The sequence below is a fragment of the Cetorhinus maximus genome, chromosome 1, assembly GCF_964194155.1.
Source record: "Cetorhinus maximus chromosome 1, sCetMax3.hap1.1, whole genome shotgun sequence".
Lineage (NCBI taxonomy): Eukaryota > Metazoa > Chordata > Chondrichthyes > Lamniformes > Cetorhinidae > Cetorhinus > Cetorhinus maximus.
This window is the reverse complement of record NC_135879.1, coordinates 144,874,880-144,895,637: the sequence shown is the minus strand read 5'-3', so window position 1 is coordinate 144,895,637 and position 20,758 is coordinate 144,874,880. Positions and strand designations below refer to the sequence as shown.

General features: G+C 44.5%; 1 protein-coding gene across 1 annotated transcript in view; it reads right to left on the bottom strand.

Annotated features, from left to right (window-relative positions):
* Positions 1-4,051: 4,051 nt before the first annotated feature.
* Positions 4,052-20,758, bottom strand: part of LOC144684317 (mast/stem cell growth factor receptor kita-like) — an 86,718-nt gene continuing 70,011 nt past the window's right edge. Inside the window, exons 5-11 of the mRNA XM_078547951.1 lie at positions 19,550-19,664; positions 17,516-17,706; positions 15,586-15,692; positions 15,361-15,487; positions 12,967-13,071; positions 12,769-12,879; positions 4,052-4,679 (exon numbers count right to left, since the gene is read on the bottom strand). Of these exons, the coding sequence (XP_078404077.1) occupies positions 4,480-4,679; positions 12,769-12,879; positions 12,967-13,071; positions 15,361-15,487; positions 15,586-15,692; positions 17,516-17,706; positions 19,550-19,664 (956 nt within the window). The 3' untranslated portion in view covers positions 4,052-4,479. The remainder of the gene's footprint in view (positions 4,680-12,768; positions 12,880-12,966; positions 13,072-15,360; positions 15,488-15,585; positions 15,693-17,515; positions 17,707-19,549; positions 19,665-20,758) is intronic.

Genomic DNA, 20,758 nt, shown 5'->3' with positions numbered 1-20,758 from the left:
CATGGCGAGTGGGTGGGGAGTTGAGGGAGTGTGAGGGGTGAGGGCTAATGTTTAACAACACGGTTGGGATGAAGTCCCAGAAACCGAGGTGGGACTTTTAACCAGCCTGCCTTGAAACTGATCAGCCCCTGTGGCCACTTCCCAATCAGTGTCCAACCCACCATAGCATGCACCCTCCCCCCCAACAGGAACAAAGATCCCGCTATGTGGGGCAGATTTTTCTGAGGCGGGTTCAGTGCATTGGAAAATTTTCAGCCTCTGTGCACCCACCTTGAGATCAAAAATCCAGGCATTTGCTTAAATTAAAATATACCATTACAACATCAAAATATTAATTGTACAACATGGTACTGTCAAACCTGTGTTAGCAAATTAAACACCATATGCAAAAGCAACTGCTGTACTTTGGAATCAACAGAGGTCCCATTAGTTTCCTTCTATTGAAATCTGCTTTTAGTAATAACCTTGAACCATACCACAGCCACATCATTACAATTTGATCTATCATATTCCTCCTATAAAGAATCAGTTATCCATAAATGCTGGGGTATCCAGTGTGATTGTCAAGTGGCAATTCATCACCCTTAAAATGGCAACACAACAACAGATCAAGCAGTTTTTCTATCATCAGAACCACTTTCCTGATGCCGGAAGATGAAACAAAGTGAGAGAAAAATATAAAAGCAAATGGAAGTGAAAATACACTTTTCAAGCTACAATTGGCCATGTGGAAACAACAAAAAGGCAATATAAGAAGGTTTGAGTTGTTTCATATGTGATTTCAGAGTTGAACTGTTTAGAGGGACATCTGGGAAGAAAGACTTTGCTTTCCTGCTGAGTATTGCAAAATGGCATAAAAGTTGAAAAGCTGGCAGTTGATAGCAGGGGAACATATTTCTGTAAAAGTAATGTTTTATTGGTTATTAGGTGGCATAACAGCCGAGTGCAGGTGGAGGTAGCTAACAAGGACAGCTGTCTCTTGAATTTAGCTCCAGTGCTCTTTGAGCAGAAAGGGGGTCCTGGAGAAATTGCACTCCGGTTGCCAGAGATTTTCCTGAACAGCCCTGTGCATTTGAGCTTCTCGCAGAGTTCTCAGCGTCAGTGCCATATGGAAGAGAATTCCACAGGCACGAAGAAGTAATATGTAAAGCGTCAATGCTTTAGATTTATAAGAGCTGCTGAGGGTAAATTACTTCAGCTCTGTCCCTGGCATAACTTTGGAAATCTAGTTCAAAAGAACTCTGTATTAATGAAGCAGTGTCTGACAAACTTGGAGGAGAGGGGAGGGAAGAGATGTGCCAACTAAGTCGGGCATTATTTTTGTCAAAATGTTAAAAGCAAGCAAGGCTATGATGCATTTCGACCTGATTCACCTCGTTATCTGACATGTCTGTAAGCAACTAAAAGATGATTTGCAAAATTAATTTTTCACGAGGAGGATGTCCTTTTGTGTATGAATGGTTTCTGCTCTGTTCATGATCCTGCAGAAGAGACTTTGCGCTGAATTCTACGGGGTAGGGGGGAACATGGCTGGTGCATTGCTTGCATCCCCCCCCGACCCCGTTACAAAAATCACTTTCAAAACAATTGACTTAGAAAAGGCCGCCTCAGCAGCAATGACACACTGGGGCAGTGTAAACAAACTGAGAGTGGGAGGAAGTCTCGCCCTCAAGTGCTGTTGGCCAGTCTGACTGGCCGGCAGCTCTAGCAGTCCCAGCCGTGCCAGAACTCAGTAGTGGGCGCTGCTGGGACTGCAAGCAGGTCCTCAATGAAAAGAGCAATAGATCCTGGACTAAGGTAAGTCCCAGGCACTTAAGGCAGATGTGCACAGGTCACCCCATGAAGGATGTATCCCCCCCAACAACCTGTTCTTCCGTCTTTTAACCAGTTGGATTATGAAAACAGACTGGCCACTCCCGCCGGCCTGCCCCAACCAACTGCATTACGGTGTGGGCAGTGCCATATTCATGTCAACTGGATTGTGAACAACCTCAAGTGTCTGTTTATTTATTTTTTACGTGGCAGGTGGGCTGCCGGTTTCAATGCCTGCCTGCCTACCATTTTATGGGCTAGTCATCCATCACATTATTTGTCCCCCACCTGCCACCAAAAACACACCTAGCAGGTTGCTGTAAAAACCAGCCCTTTGATTCTGATTTTGAGGAGATCTTAGTAGTTTTGGAATGCATTAATTGTTTTTTTATTATTTCATGGGACGTGGGCATCACTGGCAAAGCTAGCATTTGTTGCTCATCCCTAATTGGGCTTTAACTGAGTGTCTTACTGAGCCATTTCAGAGGGCACTTAAGAGTCAACCACACTGTTGTGGATCTGGAGTCACATGTAGGCCAGACCAGGTAAGGATGGCAGATTTCCTACCCTAAAGGACATTAGTGAACCAGATGGGTTTTTAAGACAATCAATTACAGTTTCATGGTCACGAGCTTTATATGCCAGATTTTAAGTGAATTTAAGTTCTACCTGTTGCTATGGTGAGATTTGAGCCTGTGTCCTCAGAGCATTAGCTGGGCCACTGAATTACTCGTTCAATCACATTATCACTACACCACCATCTACCCTTAAATCCAAGGCCAAGGCATGGCTTCTCCTCAGCACTCTACATTTATATGGTAGGATTTCCTTTCATAGTACTTGGGCATAACAAATTGCCCAAAACCTGCATATGAAAAGAAAATAGGGCAGGGAAGATTGCACATAGAATAATGGGCACTGTTTCATTCTCTTCTCAATAAACGTAATGAAAATAAATCAAGTAAACTCCGTCATGTGGCCCTTCCAGGTCGACTGTTCTCTGTGTGCAGGACTCAGCTGATCTTTCATGGCCAAGTGCAATAAGAAGTAAATCCATCCTATGGAGCAAACCGGAACTTGATACACTTTACAACTATGTTAGAACAACCACTAAACTTCATTGATTGTAAAGTGCTTTGGGAAGTCCTGAAGTTGTGAAAGGTGTTATATAAATGCAGTGGTTTGATTTTCAATTGCCTAAGGGGGCAAGGTCTATAGTGGGAGTGGTTTGAAAATAGCGAACCTGGTCAGTCTCTGACGCCTCTGCAAGGCGCTGCAATTTTCAAAGCAAGGGCCTGGTGGGAGGGGGAGCCGGCAACCCACTCACCTCCAAGTAATTGCCAATTAAGCTCCTTGTTAGCTGGCTGGGGAGGGCCAGAAGGTGATTTTCAAATCACAGATCAGAAAAAGCAAGCAGTCTGGTGCTCATTAGTGCATAGCTGTTGCTTGCAATGAGGGGAACCATTAGGTGATGTTTCTGCTGAAGTAAAATTGTTGGAAATATTTACACAGAGCAGGTCAAGTACCTGTTCATTGACTGTTTGGCCACTTGTCTGTGTCATGAGGCTGCTGGCCCTCTGATCTCCTGTCTCCTCCATTCTGTAAGTCAACAGCAAGCCGAGACACAGCTCCCATCTGCCTTTGAGCATTGCACTTTTGAGTCAGTTTCTGCCTCTTGGCAGTGCCCGACACCATTAATTGGATGCCGAATTTGCCTCCAGCCTAATTAGGGGATCCATATTTTAAAATAGTGTCACATTAGGGACGCAGACAGGGAGCAGGGTCAGGGCCTGGAAATGATTCAGGTGTTGGACTCCCAACCTCGGATTGAAAATCAAGCTCCAGACTTCCTTCTTTTTGTGCTCAACATAAAATATCAATTCTATATATAATGGCTTTTCTGTAGCAAGGCATCTGTCATTAGTTAGACTTCTTTGTGCATATTTTAGGTTTTTAGTATTTTAGTGTGGCAAGTTACTGAAAGCGTAAGCTGATAATGTTGAAGTGAGGGATACCCGGTACCAGAGACCTGAGTGAAAAGAGCATGAAACTGTGTATTTCCTTACCCAATCAGATTGAAGGACCATGAAATTAACAGCAGAAGAACTGAGAAGGATGTGTAAATTACAGGGATAAATTCAATATCAAATTATAGGTACAGAAAAAGAAATGAAAAGATTAGATTGAGAGAGATTCAGAAAAGAGAAAGAAAAGAAAGGTAAAAGAAATAACATTTTTAGTATCTCCAACAACATTTAATACCAGAAGGAATGAGGCTTCACACTTGAAATAATTCATTTTCAGAGCCAGAGAGGCAGATTGGCAGACAGTAACTATTATCAAATTGTTAAAAGGGAACTTATGTTTGTAATGACAAATCTTAAACTGTGGTGAGTTTAGTTCATATTCATCATGCAATTACAGCACCCCATACCTTTCAATGCACGTCAATGGTGAGCCAGACAGAAGAATTCTGTTTTTCCAAAGCTATTGGTGGAAAGGCACAATTTAGACAGCAACTTTTGGATATTGGCATTTAACTGCACGTGCTCCTCACTTGAAATTGCTATATCATTTTTACACAAAAATGATGCCAAGTGCCACAAGCTTTACCGTTATTTTGGCAGCAACCTCATAAAGGAGATCACATCTGGCCACCCTTGTGCCCTAGGATCCCAAATTCCTACATTTAGAGTTTGCCTGTTTCCCAGCACTTCTGTTGTTCTTTTTTTCCATAGAGAGCGAGAGGAAACAAAGGATCATTAATGAATCTTGAGATGGGCCTTGTGCTCTTAATTTTCTCTTGTTCTTTTCTCGCTTTCCAGCTGGAGAATGAAAAACACTCGTGGTATCCCTGGTCAAATGGCCTGTGAAATAGAAAGAGAAATATTGTAAAGTCAAATTGAGAAAAAGCCAGAATAAGGTAAAGAAAGTGAAGAAGAGGGCAATAAGAAACATAAGTCAGAATTTTGAGGTCGGCGGGCAGGTATGGTTGGCAGGCCCGGGAGCGGACAGGAAACGGCTCGCCGCCTGCTATCGACCCCTGACGTGATTTCAGGCTGGCTGCTTGGACTGAGTGCCTTGCGGCTTGAGGGCCCCGATTCAGATGTGCCCTGCAAGGTGTTCCTCAGCTGGGGTTGGCCAGGATGCAATGGCGCTGCAGGTAGAGAGTGGACTAATCAATGCTCCTCTGTCCATTCAGGAGAAGACAAGCCATAACCAATTGGAGAGGTCACGGACAGGCAGAGCGCAGCCCAACCTGCTGCTGCTCATCAGATTCGAGCAGGACACCCTAGAGCTAGAGAGCCAGCATGCTTCCCATGCAACCAGGCGTGGAGAGGCGGAGGTGCCAGACAAAGGCAAGAGTGCAGTGCACAGAGGTGAGGGTTTCAGATTGTGCAACCATTCTAGTGTAGTCTCTTCATTGATTGGAGTCTCAAACCTGGAGCCCCCATTGATCATTGGAAGACGATGGCACCATGATGCAGATCTCCATTGTCTCACCAGGGTGCCTGGCATGCACAGTGACAGTGTGAAGGCTTTAACTAGTGACATGACCTTGTTCTCCCTTTTAGATTCGCCAGCATGCACTCACTCTCTGGACCCTGAAGGGCCATCCCTGACGTCGGAGGACCACTTGGCATCATTTTCACCTGCGTCACACCCGCTCTCTGAAGCAGGCGCCAATGCAAATACCAGCACCTGGATGGGCATTAGATCGGCGGCTAGAATGTTGGTGCGCCAATGCGGGCACTTCAGTGAGGGCACTTCACACTCGATTGAGGTGCTGGCGGAGGCAGAGGGTGCCCATGGCGCTGGCAGTCAGAGGACAGCTGGAGACCAAGACAATGCTCAGTCGAAGGTAGGTGATGAGCCTCTGGAGTTGTCCATTAGGTGGCAGATGCTGGATGTCCGGCGGGATGTGTGGGACGATCTGGCAGAGATCCATGAGGGCCTGTGTGCCAGGGTCTCCGTTTTGGAGGGGTCCATGTGGAGCGTGAGCACTGTGTTGACCTTCATGACCAAGCGCACTGCCTCCTCCATTGAGAGAGTGGCGACTCCCATGGAGAGGCAGCTCCAGAAATAGAATGAGGGTTTCCTGGGGTTGTGCATGGAACTGCAAGCCCTCACACAGGCAATGACCTCAGGTGGTCAGTGCCAGTGTGGGAGATGGATGAGGCACCAGTATCCCAACTAGGTGCCCGTCCATCAATGGTGAGCAGGGAGGTCCAGGGCGACCTCATGTTGGTGCACCAACTACTTGTTGTCTCTGTGGGCTCCTCTCAGGGCGCTCTGGATGACGGCAGCAGCTCCTCCACCCCCGCCGCCAATGACCATGGCATCTGATGAGGTTGCAATGACTGGGGAGATGCCAGCCCTGGCACTGGCCACTCCGTCAAAGGCAGGGCCAGCACAAGCTCAATGACCAGAGGATGACAGCCAAGGTCATCAAGGTCAACAAGACACCAGAGTCGGCAGGCTACACCCAATGCCGCTGCCAGCATTGGGGGAGGTTTGGGGAAGGTGGGGTGGGGAGGGGATGCACCAAGACGTAGCACTCAGAAATGTAAGTTAAAGGCACCATGAGCACAAAAGGGATAGTTCACAAGTGATTTTCTGTTCATTTATGTTTGTATGTTTATATGTCTGCTGATGTGGACCAATAATGGTAAAGGCATTATGCTTTCAGTGTGATAATAACATTAAATTTGCTTTGGTTCTGATGGCCTGAGTATGCTTCACCATTTTTCTTTCTGGTGCAGCGTACACCAGTATGTAATGCTGGACATACAGGCATTGAGTGGAATTTGGGTGCAAATGAAAGTGTCATTTCAGACATCCAGGGTGAAGGCAGCAGCCCTGGCATGAGGTGGAAGCAGATCTTTGGTAGCCTAGCTGAAGGAACGTTGGATCAAGGCGTCTCTGGTGTCCCTACCTCCCTGGAGCTTACCGAGGTCTGCCTTCACGCCCTCAGTGTTCTCCTCATCGTGCCCGTCTTCGGACTCACCACTGGATCCATCCTCTGTGGTCTGTGGACCTGCGTCAAGATCCTCTTCCTCCAGTGGGTCCACACTTGCCAGTGCCAGATTGTGGAGAGCGCAGCATGCAACCACTATCAGTGACACCCGCTCTGGAGGTATTGTAGTGCACCCCTGAATGGTCTTGGCATCGGAAGTGTATCTTGAGAAGACCCATGGTCCTCTCTACCACCACCCTTGTGGAGACATGACTCCTCATGTAACGTTGCTCTGCCTCTGTTCTTGGGTGGCAGAGAGGTGTGATGAGTCACCTCTTCAAGGAATAGCCCTTGTCACCCAGCAGCCATCCATTCAGTAGGGTTGGAGCTCTGAAGAGCCTCGGCACCTGGGTGTGACTCAGGATATATGCGTCATGGGAACTGCCAGGGTACCTTACACAGACTTGCAGAATCTGCATTCTGTGGTCACACACTATCTGCACTTTCATGGAGTGAAATCCCTTCCTGTTGACGAAGGCACCCGGCTAACCCACTGGCGCCTTGATGGCCACATACGTGCAGCCTATTGCACCTTGGACACGGGGGAACCCAGCAATCGCGGCAAAGCCTCTGGCTCGCTCAGCCTGGCTGGCCTCCTACGTACGGTAAAGAATAAAGATCAGTACTCGCCTGAACAGAGCTTTTGTCACCAGCTTGACGCAACTGTGGACAGCTGATTGGGACCATCCACACAGATCCCCCACTGATCCCTGGAAGAGCAGGAGCCATAGAAGTTGAGGGCCTCTGTGACAATCAGAGCCGCTGTCATGGGGTGTCCACCCACACAGTTGGAGCTGATCTCAGGCCCAATCATCTGACAAATGGAGGTCACGGTCTCCCTTGAGAGGCGGAACCTTCTTCAGCATTGCACTTCAGACATATTGAGGTAGCTGCATCGCTGCCTGTAAACCCTGGCAGCAGGATAGTGATGTCTTCTGCAGCACCTTCCTCCTTGGACTTCCTGCTGGTCCTGCACCCATTGTGCCTGCGCTTCTCCTCGCACAGGTCCCTCTCCTGGAAGCTGCATTGGGACACCTGGCTTCCTCTCCCTTCTGCCCCTCCCTTCCTCCTCAGAGGAGGTGCCACCAGCGAAGACCACAATCCCCATTACCAGGGTGATGGGAGGTTTTCTGAAGGGTACACATGATCTGAATCCTAAGGGGGTCTGGCAGACAGCAATGAGTCCTGAAATGAAGCCTGGTAATGTTAAGAATGAAGTCCTGAAGAGAGAAGAAGCTACCAAGGATCAATAAGCAACCAGCAGCAAACTATCTCCAAAACTCCTCACTCCTCACACTGGCGATGCTGCTGACCCTTTTTATCCTGACCTTGGATGAGGTTTTATAAACTGTCAGCTGTCCGCCTGCCCGTTTTGCCCGTGCAACGAGTGCAAAATCGCACGGGCAACGTAAAATACAGCTTAATTGCCTTTTTAATGGCCTTAACTGGCCTTGTAATTGATGGCAGGCACGGCTCCAACTCCTGCTCATGCCCACCGAGCGAAATATTGTGTGAGTGTGCGATGACGTCGGGACGCTTACCCAACACCTGGTATTTTATGCTCGAGCATGTCGGGTGTGCGCCCGCACACAGAGTGAAAGGTTCTGGCCATGGTTTATTTCTGTTAAGGAAAGCCTCCAGGAAGCTGGACCATGACATTTTAATGACTATTTACTGCCTTACAGGTCTGTTTTCAGATATGTAACAACCAGTTAGAAAATTTTTGTTTGTCTTAGGCACCACAACCCAAAGCAGAAAATGGCACGTTGAATTTTATGTGACCAAATAATTTGCTTTGGTCTTATCCTCACAGTATATTAATGACTTAGATGAGGGAAGTGAATGTACTATCGCCGAGTTGCGGATGACACAAAAATAGGTGGGAAGGCAAGTGGTGAGGATGACACAAAGAGTCTACAGAGGGATATAGACAGGCTACGATGAGTGGGAAAAAACTTGGCAGATGGAACATAATGTAAGAAAGTGTGAGGTTATGCATTTTGGCAGAAGGAATAGAGGAGCTGAACATTATTTAAATGGAGAAAGACTGCAGAAAGCTACAGCACAGAGGGATTTAGTGGTCCTCATGCATGAATCACAAAAAGCTAACATACAAGTTCAGCAGGTAATAGGTCAGACAAATGGAATGTTGACCTTTATTTCACAGGGAGTGGAGCATAGAAAAAGGGAAGTCTTGCTAAAACTATACAAGGCACTAATTAGACCACACCTAACATACTGTGAACAACCTTGGTCCACTTATCTAAGGAAAACTATACTGGCATTGGAGGCAGTCCAGAGAAGGTTAACTAGGTTGATCCTGAGTATGGAGGGATTTTCTTATGAGGAGAGGCGGAGTAGGTTGGGCCTGGAGTTTAGAAGCATGAGGGGCAACCTTATTGAAACATATAGGGCTGAATGTCACCTATGTCGGGCAGGCTATGCGGGAGCGGGCAGGGGCGAGCGCGGAGCCGATCGCCGCTATTTTATGTGGGCGGGCCAATTAAGGCCCGCCCAGCGTAAATAAGTGTTTCATAGCACTCAACACTACCTGTGCAGGTGGGGGGAGGAGGGAGAATCGGGGCCTGCGCTCTTTTGCGCATGCATGCGAAAGAGTGCAGCAATCCCCCCTGAGGCATGGAGCTGCCTCAGGGAGATTAAGTAGATCATAAAAAATTTTAAATAATAAAGTAAACAATTATTTAAACATGTCCCCTCATGTGACTTCACATGAGCTGGGACATATTTGTGAAGTCACGGAAAATTATTTATTTAATTTATACAAGCTTCAGGATACCTCATCCCACCCGTGGATGAGGTTTTCTGAAAAACATGAAGGCCGCCTGGGCTCTTCGCCTGTCCGCCAACCTTAAGGTTGAACAGGCAGTGTTGTCAACAACTTTAATTACTTTTTTAATGGCCTTAGTAGGTCGCTGACAGTTTGGCGGGCTCACGCCCCCTCCGGCGCGCGCCTGCCAAACAAAATACCGAAATGACACGGGATGGCGCCGGGACGCATGCCTGACGACATCGCGCATCATTTTACGTGTCGGTTTGTCAGTCCCGCCACCGCCCGCCAATGGCAATATTCTGCCATAAGATTCTTAGGGGGCTTGACAGGGTAGATGCTGAGAGGTTGTTTCCCCTTGTGGGAGAATCTAGGACCAGAGGGCATAATCTCAGAGTAAGGGGTCACCCATTTAAGACAGGGAGGAGGAATTTCTTCTCTCAGAGGGTAATGAATCTGTGGAATTCTTTACCGCAGAGGGCTGTAGAGGCTGGGCTGTTAGGTATATTCAAGGCTGAGATAGACAGATTTTAATCAGTAAGGGAATCAAGGGTTATGGGAAAAAGGCAGGAAATTGGAGTTGAGGATTATCAGAAAAGCCATGATCTCATTGAATGGCGGAGCAGACTCGATGGGCTGAATGGCCTACTTCTGCTCCTACGTTTTCTGGTCTTGTGGCATGTGGATCTCTATTGCCTGTGTGCTGTGTGCTGGGGTCGGATATCAAAGTACCCTTCAGCTCACTTGGCAAGTCATAAATTTTGTAAGTCTCATGAAAGTCAGGCTAACTGTGCAGTGCGTGCACTGGCCAACCACTATAGTTCTCTTTTAGTTAGATTTTAAAGCTTTAATAACAATTAATCAAAATGCATACAGAAAGCCAACGGATTGTGGAGATGATATAGTATTAACACAATGAAGGACAATTTCCACAACATTCTCCCAATCTCCCATGATAAGCTAGGTGAAAATTCTGGAGAAACAAAGTAAATGGTGATTTTTAGTCATTTATACTATTTCTCCAGGCATTTGTGATAATCTTCTTTTGAAGTTATGGCGGGAGAATGTGTGAATTCCTTTAGATGTTCCACCATAGAAAAGCCACTCTCCTACTTCAAATCTAAACATTTTTTCTTGGGCACATACAATAGGCACCATGCTCTGACAGTAATAAAAAGACAAGCAGGAGAGGCTATCTGGACAATCATGTGTTAGGCTGCATCTTCTAGGAAATCGGGAATGGACCGTAACTTCTGGTGGAGTGACAATTGAATCGGATTGCCACTCCGCTCATAGTTAGTTACCAGGAAATGCAGCTGCTCCTCTCTCACCCAACCTTCCAACTCAGGCCGAACAAGATCTGTGCGGTGCAGCGGGTTCCCACGGCCTTTTGTCCAGGCATGCAGCGTCCCTTTTTACAGCACTAGCTGCTGTAAAGCAGGTAAGTTTAAAGGTCCAGCCTTTGAGAAGCCATCAGAAGTTTGAACTTCCCATGCAATTGCTGTGCAATCTTTACCTGGGAACTTCCAGTGGGGTTGTGGAGGGTGATTCCCCAGCGCACCTTTGGGGTACCCCCCCAGGTACACTGCCCCGAAGCTCGGAAGTCACGGCCCAAAATTTCAATGTCACATTTGGAAAATTTGTTGCACAAGTGTAAACACAAAACTAGATAAAACTAGAATAAACGTATCTAAAACGCCAAACTGATTTAATGCTTATGTACTGAAGACATCCGTTGCAAGGTTTTGAATTTGACATCCAGCAAACCACCAAGTGTTAACCAAATAATCTAGGATCCCAGCCAAACCAAAATTTGGGCAGCACAGTTTGCTCATTAGAGACTTGTTCAAGTTAAAAAGGAGAAGCAGTGGTTGCAGTAACAATACCTTTGAGACATCAGTGGGTGCTGTTTTCCAGGGACTGCAATAGCTATTCATACCCATTGCCATCATTAGGAACATCATGTTCTGTGTTATTACTGTGCTAACAACTAAAGAGCAGTGTTCCGTTTACATGCACATTCCTTTGCTGATAACATTGGAGAAAACATGCCGGCCATGCAGATAACAGCCCATGCTGCCACCTGCCCCCGATGAATTGATGTAGTCTGCATAGCGCTGCAAACAAGTTTACCCACCCAAGGCCTTTTTGGAATAATTGTGCACAGTTGTCTCTTTATAGATTTTCTTATTAAATCTTCAAGTTAAAATGTTTTAGATGGTGCAAATAAGCTAGGGTTATGCTTTAGCAGTTAAGGCTGTGGGTTCATTTACTTATAACAGTCATGCAATATGATTTCTTGCTTCATAACTAACAGTATTCTGATTGTACAAATCCACAGTCAATGCCCAATGCAGTCATGCATCCCCGCTCTGCAGCCATTTACCATACGCTGGAGCATTAACTGGCTTAGGGTGAGGATTACCTCCTCCCCCACATCTGGGGCTGAACCTTCCGGTTGGCATGCATGGGAGGGCCCGACACGTCGACACGTAAAATGATGCGTGATGACATCGGGCATGCGTCCTGGGAAAGAAGCCTTAGAGAGTTGCCATTCAATCGGATGGCTAGCAGCTCTGTAGTTCCAGCAGCGCCAGGTTTGAGCAGTGGCATAGCAGCTTTCACAACCTCCGAACATCACAAAGTCCTTTGCAGCCAATAAGTACTTTTGAAGTGTAGTTTCTGTTGTCATGCAGAGAATGTGGCAGCTAATTTGGGCACAGCAACTCCCTACAAGCAGCAATGATGTGATCATGACCAGATAATCTGCTGTAGTCATGTTGATTAAGGGATAAAGCGTTAGCCTATACACCATGATGGGAACTCTTCTGCTATTATCTGAATAAGTTAATGGGGCCTTTTACCTTCACCTGAGGGGGTGGGGAGAGTAGGGGCAGGAGAGCATACAAGGGCCTCGGTTTAACATCTCAGCTCAAAGACAGCACCTCCAACAGTGTAGCATTCCTCAGTCCTGCTCTTGAATGTCAGCCAGGATTACGTGCTCTAGCATGGGACTTGAATCTACAGCCATTTAACTCAGAAACGACAATGCTACCACTGAACCACAGCTGACAATTTCACTACCCTAAAAGGTAACTTTGCATTCAGAAAAAAAGTGTAAATATAGTTCAGTTGAGTTATATGAACTAACCTCCTATGGTGCACGCTCCCAGCAGATTGACAATGTTGATGTGCTGCCCAAGGTGACTCAAGACTTTCAGCTCTGACATCAGAGCTTCTTTCTCTGTAGAGTAGGCACTTGCTGCAAAGGAAGATTTATAGTTGTCATTCTGCAGATGATGGCACATCAATTTACATATCACACAAAACATATATCGCATATACTTACGCTTAAGCATCTTTACTGCCACAGTCATAATGGAGTCAGCCTTAGTCAATCCATAAACTGAAGCCTCCACAACTTTTCCAAAGGCTCCAGCACAAAAAGTCTTGCCTGGGAATAAGAAGCATTTTCTTCATATGTGAATTATCAGTATGCAGAATAATCAAGTCATAAAAACCTAAATATGTATTGTTTTATCCACATGACAGTAACTTTGGCCTGAATTTTCCCGTTGGCGATTTGGGGGCGGGGCCCGCTCGCCGACGCGAAAATGACGCGGAATGACGTCGGGAGGAATCCCCGACCTCATCCCGCCCCACTTAAATATTCAGGAAGGCAGGCGGAAAATGAAATCAGCTGTCCGCCCGCCGACCTGTCAATGGCCAATTAAGGCCATTGACAGGATAATTAAGATACTTAAAGGCTCTGCCCATCCAACCTTAAGGCTGGTGGGCAGTCCAGGAGCCCCAGTGGGCAATAGAAAAAACATAAAACCTCATCTACTGGCGGGATGAAGTTTCATGTCTGTTTTTAAAAATGTTTAATAAATTTTATGTGGTACTTATTAACATGTCCCATCTCTTGTGACATTGTCACATGAGGGGGACATGTTAATAATTTTTTTATTTTTCTATTTTTTAAGTTTGCAAAACTTTCACTGATCTCCCTGAGACACCACTTAGTCTCAGGGAGCAGTGTGCTCTTTCGCGCACATGTGCGAAAGAACGCACTTTGACAGATGGGGAATCCCTCCCCTCTCCGCACAGGAAGTGCATAGCGCTTCCCATCAGGCAGGCTGCTGGGTGGACCTTAATTGGCCCGCCCAGTTAAAATGGCGGTGGGGCCCACTTCGGCGGCGGAGTTCGGCTGCTCGCCTGCCACCGAGCCGGTGGAGCCCGCCCGCCAACTGAGGGCAAAGTTCTGCCCTTTATCTTTGTTGATTAGGTAAACTGAATTTAATGTAATATAAACAGAGATATTACAACATTTTAAACAAATGTTAATCTTTGAAAATATACTGAAATTAATAGAAATTACCTACTGGATCTCTGTGTGCCAGATCTGACAATCATTCTGCAAAATGACTGATAATCCTATTCCTGCCAATCTATGAGATATCCCAATAACACTCTGCACCCCATTCATCCTGAATACTGAGCCAATATCCTATGATGTGCTCCATGTGTTCTTCCTTGATAACTCCTTTGTGAAGTCTGTGCTGATAATATTCTGTCCTGTGAAGCCTCTCCACCCACTCTGCTCCAATAATCTTCTTTGCTCTAATAATCTGCTCTCTGTCATATCTAATCAGATAATGCAACCTTCGATACTAGTTCTTCAGAGATGTCGTCCTTTTTCCTCAACCGAGCATCATCCCTCCACCATGGTTGACGAGACCCTCCCATGTACAATTTATATCCTGCACCTCTGCTCTCACCCCATTCCTCCCTCACAGAACCACAATCGGAACCCCCTTGTCCTCACCTTCTACCCCATCAGCCTCCTTATTCAATGGATCATCCTTTACTATTTCTGCTACCTCCAGTGTGATACCACCACCAAACACATCTCCCCATCCCCACCCTTACAGTATTCTAAAGGGACTGTTCTGTCCACGACACCCTGGTCCATTCCTCAATCACGTCCAACACCCTTTCTACGACACCTTTTCATGTTAGCACAGGTGATGCAAAACCTGTCCTTTTACTTCTTCTCTTCTCACCATTCAAGATTCTAAACACCCCTTCCAAGTGAAACATTGATTTGCTCATTTTAATTGTCCACCTTGCTCCCATTCTGACTTTTCTGTCCGTGGCCAGCTACAGTGCTCCAATGAAACTCAATGCAAGCTTGAGGAACAGCACCTCATCTTCCATCTCCTCACTTAATAGCCTTCTGGGCTCAACGTTGAGTTAACTTGAGATCATAATCTTTGCCTCCATCCTGTTTGGTGTTTTTATTTTGTTGCTTGAGTCTTTTCCATTTCTTCCTTCACTCAACTGTACGCTTCACTCATCTCATGCTGATAATCCTTTCTATGTGTTCTGTCCTAATAGCACCAAACACATTCTCCTGTTACTCTGCCTTAATGATCTTGTGGAATGTCTGCTGATAAACCCCTGCAGGCACACTATCCTGATAACATCTTCCCCAAACTCCTGTTCTCCACGTTCAATCCAGGGAATCTATTCACGTGCTAGTCCTGGTTAAATGGACTGAACATTCTAGACACTACCATTTCTAAGACAAGGTCTATATTTTGGCTGAATAGCAAAACATTAATTTAGCTTTTTTATTTAAGATTTATTGTCTTATTGGGTTTATTGTTAATTAAACACAGGTTAATTGAACTCCTTATATGAGAATAATCCATGTAAACCAAGCAAAGTATCAACTAACCAAAACGCAGCTTATCCCTGGGGAATTCCCATTTATCATCATACGGCAACTGTGTTGGGTCAATGTACGTGTAATTATTCCCGTGTATTCCTTCAACTACCTTCCACTGAATTTGGTACCGGGGTTTCTAAAAACAATTGTGATCATGTTAATGTTTATTTTTATAATGTACACAGTAACTCAGTGAACGAAGTATTAGGAATCTTAGACTTTGCTGCACTTTACCTGTTGATATTTGTAAAACAGAATTACTAAAATAACACAGAGTAAGCCTGCTGCTGCTGCGAACAGGGTCAACACTGGAGTAAAGAGATGATGTGTCTTTGGTATTCCTGTAAGAAGTAAAGAAAAATGGCTTTACCACTTTTGATATTCTGGGAAAATAACCCTCATTAGTTAATTCTAGAATGTCCACAATCAAATCTATTTGACTGCTGTCACTTTAAGGCTGCGTGCATTAAAACAAAGGTCAGCAAGGAGCAAGAATGAAAATTACCTCAGCCACTGGTGAACTACTGAGCAAGAAGTCCAGGTTTAATCAACTTAGGTTATTTACTTTGAGGCAGTATTGAGAAACTAGAAGAGAAACTACTAATATGGAACCAAGCTTGTTTAATGCTATTAAAGAGCCAAAAGCGGTAGTAACATTCATGTAGGTTGGCTTGTGAGTTACATTAGACTTGTAAAAGTGTCACTGGCTTGGTGTTTATGGATTGGATTTTCCCAGCACTCTGGAGTTGGGGTTTGTGATGGTGGGGGGAGTGGTGGTGATGGAAATAGATGGAAGCCACATTGGGGCAGCTCCTGAATTCATTAGCAACTATGGGGAACCAGTTCAGCTGCCTGCTCCATGGAGGCAGGCAGTCAATTAGTTCAATAAGACCTCATTTGGAGACCAATATGTACTAGCACCGGTATTTTATTGACGTTGGAGTAGCGCCACACCATGCCGGGAGGCCATCAGCTCAATGGAGATGGCCTCGTGGCGGCAGGCCAGGGGCCATTGGAGCTGTCCCAATAGACGGGAATAAAAGGTCACAACCACATCAATGAAAGGGCCTGCTGAGGAGGTTTTCCTCAAACCTATTGGCCCTACTGGCTTCAGGCATCTCTAATATATAACTTCTAGTGGGGTTGCCAGCTTGACATCACCGTAGGCCATCTGTTTGGGCCTGCAGCATTGGGAGCCTGCTCATCATCCTTAATAGGGCATTGAGTGTGGAGGTGGCCAGTTAGGAGTTCTTGGAAGGTTGCGCCATTGGGTCCGCTGAGAACATGGGCGGGTTCAATCACTTTTACATGGGCCCAATGTTGGGTTCTGACATCCATGGAAAAATCCAGTTCTAAATCTCTCCCAAACTACTCAATGACTCATACCAGAACCCTACAGCCCTAAACTCTTAGCTCTCCCCTTCCTAAAATAAGCTGAAAAATAAAGAGAAGATAGGTAACTCATACTTCAACAAATTTTGAGGCTTTGAACCTCATCAATGAACAACAGTCCATCAGAAGATGAGCATCAAAATATTAATGAATAGTTACAAATACTTATGTATTCTCAAAGAGTTTAGCAAGACATTTATTTTTTAATTCAGGTTAATCACAGGTGAACTTTTCTCCAAAACCCAATGACAAACATAAAGCCTGACAATGCTTGTACTCTGCACTGTTTATAGTACGCAACAGGTTGACTTTCATCTCTGGCATACAATGGGCAGGCAGAGTGACCACTGCACTGATCCGCCCAAAGGTGCCAGCAGACAACCTCATTTAAATAGAAGGGATAAGCAGTTTGCACTAATCATCATGTTCACATGTACTGTTTCAGAAGGTGAGAAATCCGATAGGTCAAATGCTGATGTGGGTCTGCAACAACACTCTAAAGGAGGGGACTGTAAAAATCAGGAGGTCCACAGAGCAGAAGAGTTAAATGGCAGGGAAATGTACTGCCTTAAATTGTTCAGGCATTTTCCAGACACCGCAAAATTGCATTGTGCTAAAATAACACAGAAATTTCATCCTTCACTTTGTTGCTAATATCATAAAGTGCAATTTCAACCCACAAATCATTAAGGCATGCCATATTCTCAGTATTTTAATGCAAAAGCACTATATACTTGGGTTTGATCTGTACTTTCATTTAGAATGTTATTACCTTCTTTCATCTGATAGATTGCACGATTCTCACCAACACTGTTGGATGACAGGCACTCTACCGTAATGTTACTGTTCAGTTCCTTGGTGTTAAGAATGCTTTCTACTTCAATCCTTCCAAAATGGGGCTGGCGTATTATTCTGTTTGTCCAGTGTAATTCTTCTGCTGTTGCCATGGGTGTGTCTGAGCACCTGTAAAGAACATAAGAACATTAGAAATAGGAGCAGCAGTAAATCCATTTGGCCCTTCAAGCCTGCTGCACCGCTCAACAAGATTATGGTTGATCTCAACTCCACCTTCCTGCTCCATCGCCATTTCCCTCAATTTCCTCAGTATCCAAAAATCTATCTATCTCTGTCTCGAATATATTCAATGACTTAGCATCCACCGCCCTTTGGGGTAGAGTATTCCAAAGATTTCTAATAATATGGCCAATGACAATCTGCTAAAATGAAGAATTGTTGTTTAATTTTAGCTTGGATAACATTTCCTTTAATTGAGTGACAATATGTAAAGGAGAGGACTTTCATTAGGTCCTTATGATCTCCCTCTCCTAACCCTAGCCTCACCCATTAATTTAGGTGAAAGGTCAGCAGAAAACCTGGGAAAATAGCTAAATTGGCCTTTTGTGTTTTTCTCTGCAGGGGCTCTCACCAAAGAACTGCGACAGAAATGCCAGGCAAGGCAATTTAAAAACTGCCTGCATTCAAAAACAAGTCCACAACCTAATACAATACAAATGTTGTGAAAATTGTTCAATTGTCTTTGAGGTTGCCAGCTGGAAAAGGAAACCAGGGCAATTCAAACAAAAACCTATTGCATCACATATTTAATTATATGTACGACTGGCAGCTACTTTCAAAATTAAGTGACGGCAACTCAAATGCACAACTATTTGGTGCGTGTTTGTGACTGTGGATTGTTAAATCACTGAGTCAGTCTGGGCTGTTCAAAGAGGTGGGATAGGGTGGTTAGATTGCACTGGTAGTAAAACTATAAAAATTGCATATGTAAAGGTTAATTATAAAATAATACCTTTGGATAGAAATCAGGGACATTTATTGTTTTGTTTTTCAGATGGATATGTAGTACATCTACTCTAAATATATTAATCTTGTATTACTGTTACTTAGCTTCTTGCTGATCAATAAATTTACTTAGCTGAAGTTTGAAACTTTGATGCTGTGACACTTTTCTCTTTTGAAGGTGCGAGTAAAATATTGTAGATGAGGCACAGGATAGATGCAATAGTATTAAAAAGTTCTCTATTTGTTATCTTGGTTATCTAGCTATCAGGGCAAATGAAGATATTGTCAAAGCTGTAAGCAGCTGGCTACACACCGATGAGGGTAATCTTAAGGATCTCGGCTAACAAAGGCAGAAAAGTCATAACAAAATGCGTAACGAAAACATCCATTAATTCAGACTGTAATAACTCTTTCCCTGATCCATTTACAAACCTAAGTCAGTTTGTTACTATCAGGAAAATGGACAATGCAGCTTTCAGCGAGTTTGTAAATACTTAAATGGGACAGTTGGGATAGAACATGGTGATTGCTGTTCACCATTATGGTATTAATATCTGTGGCCGGGATTTTCCAACTTCCCCCGCCACCTGGATTTTCCAGTCCTGCCAGAAGTCTTTTGGCTGGTCCACCACATCCCGCACACAGCAGTTCCTGCACTGCAGGGCCAGAAAATCCCGGCCTGTATGTGTATTTTCAAGAAAAATATTACCATAAAAATTGCACACTTGAATCTTTTATTTCATGCTTTTTTGCACTAATATTACAATTTACTTGTTTTATTCTGTTCTCTCTGCTAATGTACTTCATACAATAAGTCAATTACAGATACACTAACAAGACGCAACTCGAGCCTCCCAGAACATTCTAACAGTAACATCACCAAAACATTGGACACTACAACGACAACTTTATTACAAATTTTATTGTTCTGAACAGAAATGCAAGGAAATCCTTAACCTCCATTTCCATCATTTAAATAAGGCGAACTACAGGTCATATTCCTTACCGTTTCTGTGGTCCAGAGCAATTAAGCCACTTTATTTTTGGCTTTGGAAATCCTATTGCTACACATCGAACGTTACCTGGCTTGGGTTCTTCAATAGTAATTATCTCTGGGCTGCCTGCAATATAGTAGAATAAACAACATTATTGGTGTTCTTGACAGCACATTGAAGATATCTGAGAGTCAATGTTGCGTATTATATTAATGAACAGTAACATTTTATGGTGAGAAATCATTCAAAAAAAGCATTCCAGAAATTGCAAGTACTTCAACTCTAATTAAACATAAAAGCAACAGTCCAACAGAAGGTTACTTTCCAAACATTTGCGAAAAGCAAAATTCCAAGAGTTTTAAATTGCGAGGTGGATGACGATGTGCAAGAATCAGATTTAGATGTTCAGCATCTAAACAGTATTTTTAACTGTTACCAATATTGTTGCCTGAGACAGATATGTTGTACATAATCAGCTTCTAGTTAAGTCATTTTGCAATCTAGATAATTACAAAGCAAGATTAGGACGATGCAGTAAATATATATATTTATATTATATAAAATAATATCTATTATCATATTCACCATATACTGTATTCATATGTGAGAAAGTCAGGGAAGATATTAAGGTGAAAGAAACTGTACATAAAATGATGAAATGTACAAGGAAGGAGTGGAATAGGGATCCATAACATCAGACGGATGAACACCAGTAACTGATGAGATGCAGAGGAAACATGGGGGAGAATTTTCCCCGTCTGGGGGACTGTGCGGGGGCGGGCGCAAACCCGATCGGTGACACCGATCGTGTCCGCGCTGCCATTTTACGCGGGCCGGCCAATTAAGGCCCACCCAACGTGATGCGTGCCCGGAAGCACTAAGCGCTCCCTGTGCAGGTGGGGGGAATTCCCTGAGTCAGGGCATGTGCGCAAAAGAGCCCAGAAATCTCCTTGAGGCACCTCTGTGCCTCAAGGAGATTAGTTTAAGTTTTAAAAAGGTAAATAAAGGAAAAAAAACATTTAAAGACATGTCCCCTCATATGACAGTGTCACATGAGCTGGGACATGTCAATGAATTCTTATAAAAATTTTTATTCAATTTATAAACACTTCAAGAAACCTCATCCCGCCAGTGGATGAGGTTCCATGAAAAATGCGAAGGCCGCCTGGGCTCTTTGCCTGCCCACCAACCTTAAGGTTGGGCAGGCAGCTCAGTTTATT